This window comes from Blennius ocellaris, assembly GCF_963422515.1.
Source record: "Blennius ocellaris genome assembly, chromosome: 15".
In the NCBI taxonomy this organism is placed as follows: Eukaryota; Metazoa; Chordata; class Actinopteri; order Blenniiformes; family Blenniidae; genus Blennius; species Blennius ocellaris.
In genome coordinates, this window is record NC_137664.1 from 12523526 (window position 1) to 12538320 (window position 14795).

Below are 14795 nucleotides of genomic sequence, written 5' to 3' on the forward strand. Positions count from 1 at the left end.
AGGTTTTCCTCAAGCGTATATTACAGGCCTGGTGGAGTGTGTTGACTTCCATCAGGCTGAAGCAGCAGGTAGTTTTTGTTCATTTATTTCAAGATGCTCTCAAACTACAATCCCAATGAGGCAACTCAGCCGGAAGCACATCAAGCCATTGGAAATCGCTGATATCCATCCCCAATAAATGTGGTTCCAAGACAATAACTCCAAACCAAGAGAGCATTAACCCGGTCATCTGTAACAGAGATGGAGCAGGAGTATAAATCACATTTAGATTGCTTCAATCAGATGTCAATGGGTATAATCCAGAATTCAACCCAAATTATAAGAAACGTCCTCAAAAGTCAGAATGTGGTCAACCAATGTGTTTTGGCCTGTTCTTTTTCCAGAAAAATAAAGAAATTGCTTTTCTGAGGGAAACATTGAATCCTCAAAAAAATATTTGCATGATCTCAGTTTCTGCAAACCATATTTGGATTAAACAAGAATAAAACACAGATGGATGGATTATCTTTCAGTTATTCCGGTCACTCGAAAAATAATACTCAAAAGTTTGAATCTCTCAGTTTTAGTCGATGGGGATAGTTGCTTTTACTAGTTAAACTTCTTAAAACCAGAATGACTTCATTCATTTAGAGTTTATGTCTGTGGCGATGTCAAAGAATTATACTATCAGTGAATTATTCTGTCCTTTTTTTCAGTTCTTCCTTTTCTCCTGTGTGTCAAATTCAGTCTGATTTGCGGTGAAGCTTGGAGGCCTTTCTATTTGCATGTTCTCCCTTTGTATGTGTGAGCTTTTCCAAGGTGCTTTGGACCAGCGAGCTCAACCTGCTAGTTTCAACAGCCCAGATCCCTCAGTTAGACTGACTCGTATCATAAATTAACATCTGCTCTGTGCTTATGGTCACTTACATGACTCGGACAAAAACATATCGGATCAGATTAGTGAAGTTTCAGACAGGAAGTAACGACGAAAGAATCTTTTCTGGAAATAAACATGACCACACTGACAGAAACAGTCCGTCTTCCATCCATGTTTGCAGACTGAGAAAACAGAGAGTGAGAGGACACTTGTGCATGCATGTGTCCTGTTTATCACAGGGGAGGAGGAGAACTTGTCTCATCCTCCGGCCCTTCATCATCTGTGGCTGCAGAAAGCTTGAAGTACCTCATTGCGCCACTCCAGCCTTTCAGCTTTACAGTGAAAGTAACTCTTAACTTCCAGCTTTGAAAATACTTTTTTTCTCGAAGTCAGTTCATTGTAGGGCTCAATGATATCATGCAGCTGAGGCATTAAAACTGTGTTAACTGTGATATTTTACATGTATGTATTTTTCCAGATGGAGTAAAACAAACTGCAGCAATCACAGCAGACTCTTTAACAGGAAGGATTTTTCCAGAAATTATTGCAAACATGTTGCTTTGTAACTGTAATCTTTATGTTCAACAATTTTTTCTCGTAAACTATTGAAGAAACATAAAAGGAAATTTGGGTTTGGTAGATTATTTTTGCGTTGTGACAATAAATCATATATCATTAAAATGTCCCAGTTAAATGGTGCCACATTTATGAGGAATGTGCATTTGTGGGATGAGCAACAGAGCTGTTGCTTGTGCACCGTTTAGATGCAATGGGGACAAAAAGCAAATCTCGTCTGATACGCCAAGCAAGTTGAAGTTAAGGAACACAATGTTAACTGGAAAAATACATGGGAAAACATAACAAGGCATGTTGTAATTGCTTGCGTCTGTAGTTGAGGCTTTCTAAGATTAAAAATGGGATAAAAACAAAGAAAATCTGAAACAGGTCAAAATATATCTGAAGAAATGGAAGGGGGGAGGGGAAAGAAAACAAAATCAGCAAGCTTCTTGTCATCACATCTCAACTTGATTTATCGTTATATTGCAGAATTAAAGAAAAACTTACAAGAAGCTCCATAGGTTGAAGGTTTTAGGTGCAGGATAAACAAACTGAGCAAAGTAACACAGACATGTAGACGGGATAATAGCAGGAGGAGGAGACACAAAGAAAAAAAAAAGTGATGTTCTTTTGAATCAGCTGTACTGGAGCTGGAGGGGGAGTCCATCCCGCTCTGTAACAAGGACGCCTGCTGCTGACAGTTGGCATTGATTGGGTTGTTTTATTGGGATTCTTCAGGTAAACCCCTCTACAGCAATTACAGAGAGAGGCCTGCTTTCTCCTGCAGAGGGAGGGGGGGGGGGGGGGGGGCTTTGATCTTTCCCTGTTTTTTCCTCTTTCTGGGTGAAAATCCCACGAAAAAACAAAGTCAGAGAGGTGATGCTCTCCTACTTGGCTCCAAGCGAAAAGCAACTGGCAGCAGCTGTTTAAAAGGAGAAGATAAAGAAAGAGAACACATTGGCATGATGTGAAGGGAAAGAACGAGATGCAGGAAGAGCTTTGAGGAACAAAGGAGAGGGGGAAAAAAAGGAGCTTGATTTAATAAAGCTTTTCTTTAAATCTGAATTCTCTTCACTGCTCACAATGATTTAATAACACATGATTCAGCGTAGAAACATCACCACTGGGTCAGTGCTGAATAAACCTTGTTCTTTGTGAGGCAGCTATCATTGCTGTTAAACATGCATTCACACCAGAGCTGCTTTGTTAGCAATGATAATCCTGACTGCAATATATGGGACAGGATGCATTAGTGTTGTAATGAGCGCAGTGTTGTGAGGGGGGAGGAATAGTAAATAATGGAAATCTGATTGTTACTGGGTTATAAATCCCAAATTAAAGAGCAGAGATTAAAGCTTACATGTTTGCATGACTAGACAGGTTTCTGTTACCCTTTAATCCACAAGAGAGCATCAGCCGGCTCTCAGTTGTACACAAATGACCTGTGCGTGTCACACAGCGACAGATGCAGATGGACAAATAAAATTTCAAAATAACCAATTTACTATCGAATGCTCACTGAGCTAAAATTAATCTCTGCTTTTGTATCTGTGTTATCTGCATTGTACATCTACAGCTCCACCACCACTGCACTATTAAAGTATTTGTGTTTATTTTTCAAGGGTGGAACATTTCTCTCTCAAATCTTTTTAGCTCTTGTTAGCTACATCACAAATAACATCAGAAAACTACAGTTTTAAATTAGAGTGTGCTCTGTTTGAGTAACAATAACAGACAACGCTGCAATCTAAGCTGAGAGATTTGTGACGCATCGACTACATTTAAGTAGCATTAGCGTCAAAACATTGAGGGTGGATTTGTGAAAACATGCACAATGAATGTTGCAAAATGTAATTTTATATTCAAATAAATGAAGTCACTATTTAAAGATCGTTATGAAATCATCTTACTGGTCAGGCTCGAATGTGGCTCATTGAGTAGCATGAGTTTGACACTCATAATCTAAACTATTAGACCAACTTTAAAGGTTATTTTCACTTTATTCATTTATAAGCATTGAGTGAGTCATTGATAGGACAAGTAGCCTCAGACAACCATAAATTCTCCTTATTATATTCAACAGCTCAATAAACTTGCTGAATTTGTCAAAATCTTAATTTTAATATTTACTATTATTTGACCTTTAGAGGCCAGTGGCGGCCAGTAAGGGCTTGGAAACAGATGTTTCCTGGTTGAATCTCACTGCTGTTGGGTCAGGAAGGGCACCAGGTGCCAAATACCTACCAGGTCAAACGTGCACATCACATGATCCACTGAGCAGAACCGAGTACAGAGCAACCAAAAAGCAATCCCAGAAATATGTGACTGTTCAGAAGAAGATTCTCTCAGGTGGACCTTCTGTGGGTTTAAAACAAGTTGAAACACTGAGACGAGGACACAAGTAAATTAGCCCCAATCCCAAATAAGCCGGGATGAATCATCATCTGATGCACTGGCGACGCTCCATTGTGAAATCATTTATTCATGTAATTATAAATCATTAAATCATGTTTTTAATGACACTTTACAAATTGTTCAGTCATTTTTCTGGAAGTGGTTTCTATAAAATTAGCCGAGGGCTCCTTTAACGTCTAAATCGGAACCAGTAGTGTGGACAAATAAAGCCAGTTCTGCACAGTGTTGGCAGCCTTGTGGCTCATTGCGTTATTAATCTTTATAGAAGCCATATTGCTTTGTGGTTCCAACCAGAAACCATAAGCCAGGTCTTTTTTCATTTTTCTTTTTCTCCATTCGACCCCCAGCCTCAGCCGGGTCCCTCAGAGAGCGAGCTGTGATTAATAACCCATGCAGCTAACCTGGGTTATGCATAAACACACACAGGCAGACACAGAGCGAGGACTTCTTGGAAGGCCAAAGGCCTGTGGTAAGCGGTTAGCGGTGGACACTAACTAGCAGTGATTTCCTGCACTGCGGCCGGTCCAGATGACAAGCTGAGTGACTGCAACAACACGGGCCATGTCGAAGAGAGCCAAGATGGCTGACATTCAGAAAAAAAAGACTGTTTTAAACAGGGAGCGCTTGTCAACAAAATCTATCTCTGGGATTTTCCTTTTTTTTTTTTTTTTTTGAGCGCTGTCAATTCCCAGAGGAAAGACTGCAGTTGGCTACTTGGCACAATAAATATATAAGCACATACAAAAAAGGAGAAGAGTACTGACCCTTTGAAGAGAAGGGTGCGTGTGTTTATGTTTGTTTATAAGTTGATCTGTATCATTATGATAAAACCATCTTTCACCCTGAACGTGAGCTCAAATGGTGCGAAAGTAAAGGACAGAACGCACCTATCCTTAAAGCCATTGTTTGCATTTGGACAAAACACACACATACAGAGCAGAAGTCGAGAGCAGGGCGAAACCTCCCTGCTCCAGCCTCACAAAGCAGCAGCAGGCCTTCTGTCACTGGGGAGTTAGTGGAGCTGCTCCACCCTGCCATCCACTGCCAGCCCGGCAACGCCAGGCTGGACTCCCACTGCAGGAACATGCAACGCAACACTGCCAGACAACATTTCAGACATCTGAACTCTACAAGCAAAATCCTCTTCTATTCACATGACATTTCAGAGTCGAGTTAAATTCATTTGTTCTGATCTGTGTACATTTTTTTTTAGATTTCGATAGTGAGATTAGATTCTGATAGGTTATGCAATGTGATTTCTAGGTAAAGATAATGCATTTGTTTAAAACCCATCTAAAGAAAACAAAATATGATGACCTCTGACCTTTATGTATTGCGCTGCAGGTCTATCTAAGTTCGCAGGTTTAACCAACCTGGACCGGCACACACAATACTAGCAAGTCTGCTACATTCTTCTCACACATTTCCACCACTGCACGGTTTTGGACACACATACACTCACTAATGGGAATGGCTGCCACGCAAACTGATCGACTCGGTGATTCATTCAGTTTTGCACGACGACACAATGTGTGGAGAGGAATCAAACCACCAACCGTGTGGTATTGGCAAATACCTCATTCTGCCTACTGATCCTCAGTCCCCACAATGACAATGACATAGAGCATGTGATAAATACTGCTGAGTTAGTTTCAATACACACTTTAGTGTGTGACGTTAATGTTGTAAGACGTGTTCCAGATTTCTTCTTCCATACAACAGTGCTCTTTCTCTTCCACTTGATTTGCTCTGGCTGTGAAGGTGCCTTCCTTTTTTAATTACATTTTGTCTGTTTTGCTTTTTTTGTATGAAATGCACATCTGCAGTTCCCAGCGGCAGGAGGTGGGGGGTTTTTTTGTGTGACAATTTTGGTAATTATTTCTTTATATATTTACTTCTGACCTTTGTCCATCAGATATAAAATAAGGGTTGTTGATTTTTTTTGGAAATAAGCATGATTAACCACACTCAAAATGGTGTTATTTCATAATGCGTGCATTGTGCATGAAACAATTCATCACAGTTTAGCCAGTTTTTTGTGATACAAGTATGATGTCATGAAAAAATTGCGATATACTGTATAAGAGCAGACTGGATGCTAACTGTAACAATAAATTAATCATCACATGCCTGTCCCATATGAATCGTGGTTCAACAAAGCAGTGTGCACTGTCTTTTTATAGTCCTACCTAGAAGACACCTACTTTAAAAAGCAGTGCTTAAAAAAACATTGTGTTTCGCTAACACAAATCCATTTTGTTCACTACTTGTGAGACAGAAAAGGGTTACTGAGATTAAAAAAAACAACAAAAAAGCATAATTTCTAGGGGAAAAAATGGATAGTTTTGTATCTGCAGAATTGATCTGAGCGGGTTACACCAGCTGAATGAAAACTCCGGTTGAGCACCCAGCTGGTAAAAAAAAAAAAAAAAAGACAGATCAGCTCAAAAATCCCCCCCCCCCCATCTGTCTCTCCACCCCTTTTCCCCTCTCAGGGTCCGACTGTAAGCCTGCAGCTCCTGCAAGCCGGCTGAGGTAACCCAGCCTTTCACTGAGCTGCTCTCGCATATCGTGAACAAGGCTTTTTAAGAGCCCCAGTCACTCCCCACCCTGTGTGGAAATGGGGGTCAGTGTGCCATGCCAGACGGCTGTAAAGTATTTCTTTTCATCTTCACTACCCTCCCTGTTCCTATGTAGAAATACATGATGAATCGTGTGATTAAAAAAAAAAAAAAGGACAAGAACTGCACCTATACACAAAGGATCAGAGAAGCCTCAAAACTCTGCCAGGAACAAAACCGTTATCTCCACACATCAGAAGCTTTTTACAGGATTTACACGTGTCAAGGAATCCCAAACATACAAACCGAACCCGAGGGAAACGTATGCATTTCGAAAATTACCCAGCACATCACTTTGAAAATGTTTTCAGCAAATATTTTGATTTCTTCTTTATTTATACATCTGGTTATCTACATATATTTTAGTGTAAATGAGGGTAAATCATTACAGAACATATGAATGAGGGTTTTATAATTTTTTTTCCATACTGTATTTCAAATATGCATATAACAAGCTAAATGTCATCATTATGATTACTAAAACAGCATATATATGCGACAAAAGAAAAAAAAACAACCGTTTGGAATAAGCTGAAGTCCTTAGAATGGGTTCTAAAAAATCTATGTGAAGAAAAGTTGTGTATTTAATTTCATCTAATTTCAGAAATATTTGAAGGGAAGCGGTCTTAAAATACAGTTTGAGGTTAAGTGTTACGGGAAAGGTGATGAGGATTTGTATGTATGTGCTGTATGCATGAGAGCAAAATAGAAATAGAATAGAAATACAGTCGCAGGCAGGATCCAGCTGACTGACTGGGAAGCAAGTGGACAATAAAGCCATTGAGTCCGTCCAGCATTAGTATCCCCGTCGTTAGAGACACAAACCCACAGGTATTCACTGGCTTCAGGGCCGACTTTTCCTCACATGAACTAATGGAAACAACGTATGGAGAGACTCAACGTTTTTTTTGGTCACCACACATTTCATTACAGAGCGCAGTGAATGCCGCTTTTCTTCAATGAAATGACCTCATGAAAACTTGCTGAACTTGTGCTCTGACTGAGGCTACGCGTGCAAAATGGGAACTCTGTTTGTAAAACTTGGTGTACCGTGACTCAGACCTCAACGCGTTTCTGACTCCCTGCGGGTAACTAACCGTTTTTCACTGCTTCCGTCTTTAACGTTCACTTTTTCAAGTCCTTTGTGGCGTTTTCTAGCGACTGATAACTTTCGTCGCTGCTGCTGGAAGACGTGAAAAATTGAGTCGCAGAGATGATAAAACTCTGCTCAGCTCATGTTTGTTCAATCAGTTCACAAATTAAATGTTGGCAGTTAAAGGTTTCCCGCTGTTTTCTTTTCATAGCGTTTCCTAGCCTGGTGTTCATTTTCCAGAGGGTTCAAACTTTTCCAACACATGATATTAGGTGAACATGCAATGATGTTGTTTATAACTGTATGATTTGTGATGGACAGAGGCACAGGTCTTTTTTGTAGTGAGATGTGTTCAAATAACAGGTATTTTTAAGGATTAGTTGTGATTAATAATATTTAATTTTCATACAAAAAAATTCCAAAAAAATTCCCCAAAAAATGCTATTTTGCAGTTTAGTCATTCTTATGCATCATAAGGGAACTTGATATTGTTATAACAATGCATTTTGTTTGGCCCTAATTGATACTCACTAAGACATACTGTATAGAAATCTTTTATTTTTTCACTTGGTTTGTCCTTTTATTTCTTTCTGCTTCACAGAAGATGAATTAATACTACCTGCTTGCAGTTGCCCCAATGACCCCATATTATATCAATGAAACACACACCATTAGGTGATGACTGATGCCATTCGAGAGGAGAGGAGAGGAGAGGAGAGGAGAGGAGAGGAGAGGAGAGGAGAGGAGAGGAGCGAAATCTTGTGCTCTTCTTTGACCCAGTCTGAAAATGATCTCAGGATACAACATGGGAATACATACTGTACACCTACTGCTGACGGCAAAGTAGCCCAAAGGTATAAGAGTAAACATCAAGTGTTTGTGTCTTTGTGTGTGTGTGTGTGTGTGTGTCAGCGTCAGTGTGTGTGCTTCTGTTACACAACAGGAGAGTTCTTCCCATCTGCGCCTCTTCGCAGCCCCCGCATCCCTGACCAATGAAGCGAGAAACGACAGCTCTGCCTTGCACTCTGCCTCCCTCAGTCTTCCTCACAACACCGTCCCACACTTCATTATCATCATCGGCCGCCCACCACCGACAACACACTCTCTACTCCTCTCTCCTCTCCCTTTACTATCCTCTCCGCTCGGCTATCTCACACATACATTTTACGTTGCAAGTGAGTACACCAGCAATGGTGGGTGATGCAACAGCCATTGTTTTCGTCCAGCGAGCTGTCAACATCACGCCTGTCTGCCCTCAGCTTAGAAAAAAAACAAGAGCTCTCTGCAGGGTGTCCAACCAACATTTGACTTCTTATGACTCAAATTCCAGATTATCCTTCTAAATGCATCACTGTCTGCAAACCCTTACTCCTCCCCTCCACAACCTCCATCCCTGCGCTTCCGGCTTGCCTAACTTCCCACAGGGCTCATTGTTGTGGAAAAGATGGTAAAACAAAGAGGGCAGACAGTGCAGTGATAATCCTAAACATAGCAGCTGGAGAATCAGCTCGCTATTAGCGGAGGACCTGCTATGTGGGTTTGCGGCTAACCGAACAGTACACTTTGCGCTTCACGCCAATAATTTAGCCTTCATTTGATTAAAAGTAACGTGGCATGCTAATTAAAAGAAGAAGAAAAAAAAAAACCTTTCACTTTCCCCAAATGTATTTCTGAGATGGGTTTCCAAACAGGATGCAATCATGTCTGGAAAAACCATTTTAGCCGATTCCATCAGGGCCGCTGTGTCAGTGCTTCACCTCAGATAAATGAATTATAGATGCACCGAGACCTGTTCGCCACTCAGAACATTTAGGCAGGGAGAAGGATCCGGTTGCAGCTGCCATGAGTGACAGTAATATGCTCAAAACTGGATCACGTACTGAAACAACAGCGACGTTAAGCGTTTGTGTAAAGAAAGCAGTAAATCTTCTCTGAAGACACAGGAGACAACTTTCTGCGTCCGTCAGTATTCCATATTCCCTCTCATCTGATACGGTCCGCGTTTCCCTCCCCTCTTTCCAGTTCATCCTGGCACTCAGGGCGAGCGAGTGATGCCAGCGTCCTGCTGCCCGTCTAGTCAAGCAGGGCACTAGTCCCAACTCTGTTCCAAGACAGTGAGCGCTAAAAGGCTAAAAGGCTACTAACGTGTACAGCAGAAAAGCTGTTGAGAGACAACTCACCAAAATGTGCATGACTGCTGCTAACCACACCACGATAAACAACAATCCATGTCTGACAATTATGTGAAGTATTTGAACTACCCAAGCAGTGCTTGGGGTTTTTTATTTTATTCCCCCTTGTGACCTGGCACTGCTTTCACAATGGAAACTTCACTGAGCAATTACAGCCAGCCAAAGCTTCCCAATGTGATTTTCTCTAAGCAACACAATGATGTGCTTCCAGCACGACAGGATCAGTTAACCACTGCCAATGACTTCAGCTCTGGGCAGCACATCTATCTGTTGACCGTTCATTACCGGTGCCGTGGCTCAAAGGCTGCTCTTTAGTGGTTCAGTATACTACAGATAATTGTTTGGCGAGATAAGGCTGGATTTCTTTTGTTCTGGTAAAAGCTGATGGAGAGTTTCATCTTGTGGATCAGGGGAGAGTTTTTCTCTATTGTCGTGTTTCAGAAGGACAAAAAGAAACAAAGACGGGCAGAATAGACACCTGCACCGAACGACTCCACGCTGCAGGAGTCGTCTGAGAAAGGGGAGACCTGTAGTTTCAGCCCAGACTGACCACATTTATTGTTCACCCACCCGGCTGACATTCCAGGAATAAGCAGAGGTGGATCTTTCATCTGTCTCCCACGCAAGGCCATCCAGAGGACACCCAGTCCTGGGTGCATGCATGCACGCACGCACACACACACACTCATGCTCAAACTATCAATCGCTAAAACATTTGGATGCTTTGTGGTATTACAAGGAAATACAGAATACGTGAAGAAAGGCTTAAAAATACTATAGTGCCAATGCCAACATAATTTTGGCATGACCAAATGATGACACCCATTCACTGGAATTCAGGTTTTCTTTCCTCCACACAAAAGCAAACACTTGTTCTGGGCAGATTTTACAAATATGTGTTGTGTTCTGGCCCACCTGCTCTCCATCACAACGTAGATTAGACACAATAGCTTCCACTCACCTAGGTGGTCTCCATGGTAACTGTTGTCATGGGATGCTCTGCCATGGGGCATGAGGTCATGGTGGGCAGCAGGTGGCCAGATTTGCCCGGTCTTGCGAACACTCACAATAGTGGCCTCAGACATAACCACATGGCCTCCCTGCTGCCGGTGGTGACGCTTCTGAGACTGCGGCGTTGGAGGACTGCTGCTGTCGAAGGAGTGCTGGGAGTTCTGGGAGTTCTGGGATGGCGATCGGCTCTTTTCCCTAAAGGGACGGCGAAAGGCCGTGGTAGGGCTAGGTGAAACGTGGCTGGACTGGCCGGAGGAGAAGTCCTCTTCGCTGGATGTCAGGTTTTCATTAGAGCTGCAGTCCGGCGTGTACCCGCCGCCACCACCGACATCTTCGAAGCTGCCGGGGGAGTAGGAGCGGCGTGGCCAGGTCAGGAGGTGGTCGTCACCCACACCGTGGTCTCTCATTGTGACTCCACTGCTGCTTCCTCCACCACCTCTCCCATCCCCGCTGCCTCCTTCACCCATCATCACCCCCCCAACATAAACACTGGAGTAAGCCTGGAACTCAGACGGCTGCCAAGGAGGGGGCGGTGGCTTTCCCCCGTTGGCTCTCCCTGAATGTCGCTGGTTGGGCTCTCCATCTTCGTATTCTGCATCATAGCCACAGGTGCTCTCAGTAGACCGGCCTCTGTACACTGGCCTGGCCCGGAGCTCCCCTGCCACCGTGGCCAGATTACCCGGGAGAGAGTGTAGAGACCTCTTTCGCTCCATTTGCATGGCCTGGCTGCCCAGGGAGCTGATCTTGTCGGAGACATCACGGTCGTTGACCCTGACCAAGCCCCTCTCGTGGTGGAACTCCATGTTCGTGTAGAAGGGCGGTGGCGGTGGCGGCAGCTGCTTGTCCTGGCCTTTCGCTACATCACCCGCAGAGTGAGAGTTAGCCCGTTTGATCCGTTCAAAGTTGGATCTCAGAGCTGCTACTCCAAGTCCCATTCCAAGCTTGTCCTTGGGGTCAGAGGGCAGCTCCTTGTCCGGGGGCGGTAGAGTGGGCCTGCGAGGCGACAGTGCAACGCCGGATCTCTGCTTGGACGGTGAGAGGCCGTCTAGGTTGTCGCAGGAAGTCGACTCAGCTTGCTGGGGTATCTCAAAGGCCGACTCCAGGCCATCACCGTGGGAGGCCGACTTCCTGGCCGGCGGAGGTCTGGGTTTGGACCTGCCAGTCGCATCTCCAAGAGGCTGGAAGCGGCTCCTGTCCCCTCCACTGCCACAGTACCCCACTCCGCCTCCTACTCCACCAGTCTCCTGCATGTGGGGCTGCTGGGATGGGGACTCTGCGCCCTGCGTGGCTGCGGGGTCCACCCCCTCGTTCAGCGGGGTCTTCCTGAAGCCCCAGCGTTGCTTGTCGTAGCTTTTCCTCTCCTTGGCCAGCAGAGTCTGCAGGTAGATCATGCGGAATCGCTCCTTGTTCACCTCCTGCTCCAGGCGCCTGATGGACGCTTTGCACTTCTCCAGCTCCTGCTCGATGCCTCCGACAGACCGCAGCTCCATCTTTGGGGGTTCAGACTCCGGGAATTGCGCTTTCCACGCCTCAATGAACCCCACCGGCTCCACCATATTGTGCCCGACTTCTTTCAGTGAGCGACCCTGGTTCACACACAGAGGGCCAACGAGAGAGCTCTCACCCCCCTCTCCTTTATTTATTTCTTATATATGATGTCCACTTTGTCAGACTCCTGGTCAACAATGGCCACCTCCGGTGAGAAAGCGGAGTGTTTATAAGAGGCCTTGAGGAAACCCGCTCACAGACGCACAGTCTAATTGCTGACACTTGTCGTCGGTTGCGCAGCCGCAACAATACATCCCATTCTGAAGGAGAGGAGCCGGCGGATCACTGGCAGGGGACACATGCGACATCAAAACGCTCTTATAACGCGCATCTTTCTCCGGCATTATTCCACAAAGGGATCTGAAAGTGTAAGAATAAAAAAAAAAGGGGGGAAAAAATCCCCCCCCAACACAATGACAGTGTGTCTTCGTGGGGTGACACGGGTGGTCTGGTTCCCAGGGAGGAGGAGAGGGAGGGGGGATCGGATTGAAGAAAGTGATTTAATCCTGGCGGGTTTACTCACTGTCTGTGTTAAACATCCCGGGCTCGTCCGTTTCCACTCACTCGTGTCCATTCACAGAGCTGTAATCCCAGAGGCTGCTGCTCCTTTGTACCAGCAGCGCTCGAGGAGAATGGATAAAACGCGCACAACGTGAGCGCAGACAACATCTGAGTTCCTCAAAAAAACCACCAAAAAAAAACCAAAAAAAAGGACTGGGAAATAAACTAGATATGTCGTTATCCCATGTTCCTCCCCTTCCTTCAAGCGGCTCCTGTGCGTTGTTGTTGTTGTTGTTGTTTTTTGTGATGTTCCCGTCCAGATTTCTCCTGTTTCTGCGGCCGTGATGGTGCTGCTGTTTGCGCTCCTATCTCAGGCCAGCAAGAGCTGGAGGGGCTGCAAGAAAGGGAGGGACCAACAGTGACAGAGAATCTGCTGGTTAAAGAGACAGAGCGATGCAAGCGTGCGGTCGCCTCCTCACCTGGATGGAAGCCAGGCTTAAGTTGTCTTTTGTTGTTTGTTTGTTTTTGTTGTTTGTTTGTTTTTACAAGGATGAAATGTAGGTCTTGAAACTTTGTGTTTTTGCGCAAATTCACACAGTGATCTCGTTGCAGCCTTGCCATATTTCACACTCGTATCCTTTATAATCCTGTAAACGCGTCAACAAACACAATGTTTATATTTCTCCACTGTTATTTGGCAATGAGTACAACTCGATAGAGGATATAAAGAGAAATGCGACTCGTTCGTGTACAGGCTTCTGTATAAATCCCACAAACTGACCGTGGAGGTGAACAGTGATTATTTGTAGCAATACTGCCACCCAATGGAGAAAATATAGAACGTTTCACGTGCGCTCATTTTCCTGAAGACTTTCAAACTGAATCTTTTACACAACAAATGTTTACGATCTCATGCATTATAATCCCTAAAAAGCAATTTTATTAAGGTAAAATCTTCTTGAAAGTGCCTTTTCTTTTTCTTTTTTTATATTTCAATGGAACACGTCTGCTTTATCAAAGGTTGCAAATACATAATATTAAATGAAAACTATTTGTTTTTCACTTCTCGGTCACAATTGTCAATGGATATTGTACAGTGGTTAAGACTCTTGCTCAACAATGAGAGTATTTCCTGTTTGCGTGTGTGTGTGTGTGTGTGTGTGTGTGTGTGTGTGTGTGTGTGTGTGTGTGTGTGTGTCATATGGCTTTCTTTGCTTATCAGATAATTCACACCTCTCCACACACATCTTGCAAACTGGAATCTGCCCCAACCTTTGGAGTTGCATAAAGTGGAATAGAGGATGGATGAACAGTCAATATTTTTCTTCTTTTGTCCAAAATATGCAACTTGTGCTCACAGAAAGTTGTGATGTACCATAAATGATAACATACAAATCATTGAAACTCCATTTTGTTGTAAATTATATATTAATTGTGGAGGGGAGTAATATCTAAAGTTATTATACAGAGAAATGTAACTATTACACACTTTTGATAACAAGATAGGCTTTTGGAGAAGTGCGACAGAATATTATTCACGAGTGTTGAAGCTTCCATAGTTTTTCAATTTACACTTTACTGGAAGTAGCCTGTCCACATGCAGTAACCTTTCTGCCAAATCTAATCTAAAATGACCAAATTCTCTCGATTAGAAAAAACTGCAAAATTTCAGGATGTTCTCTCTCTTGCTTTGTATTGAATGTCATGGAGGTTTCACAGTAAAAACTCTGTTGGGCTGTTCTGTGTAAAGAGCCACACCGAAAATAGTGATCAACAGCCTCACTTCACAATGAAATAATCCCCTGGTTTGATATTTGGGGCAATTCTGTGTGAAGTTTGTGTGTTCATGGATTTTCTTCTGGACCAGACATACCTGCAGATAGTTTAACTTCAATTTCATACTTTGCAGGCTGGAATGGGCTCTTGTAGTCCTGGGTTGAAGAAAGCCTTGATGATTCAGGCCCTATGGCTTTAATGACTAACCGTTTCAAACCTGATGA

The 14795-nt window shown here is 43.6% G+C and overlaps 1 protein-coding gene across 1 annotated transcript in view; it reads right to left on the reverse strand.

The window, feature by feature from the left end:
• Positions 1 to 12302, reverse strand: part of bcr (BCR activator of RhoGEF and GTPase) — a gene marked incomplete at its 5' end in the record, with an annotated part of 90749 nt that extends 78447 nt beyond the window's left edge. The window contains one exon of the mRNA XM_080510342.1: positions 10697 to 12302. Within this exon, the coding sequence (XP_080366468.1) occupies positions 10697 to 12302 (1606 nt within the window). The remainder of the gene's footprint in view (positions 1 to 10696) is intronic.
• Positions 12303 to 14795: the final 2493 nt, after the last annotated feature.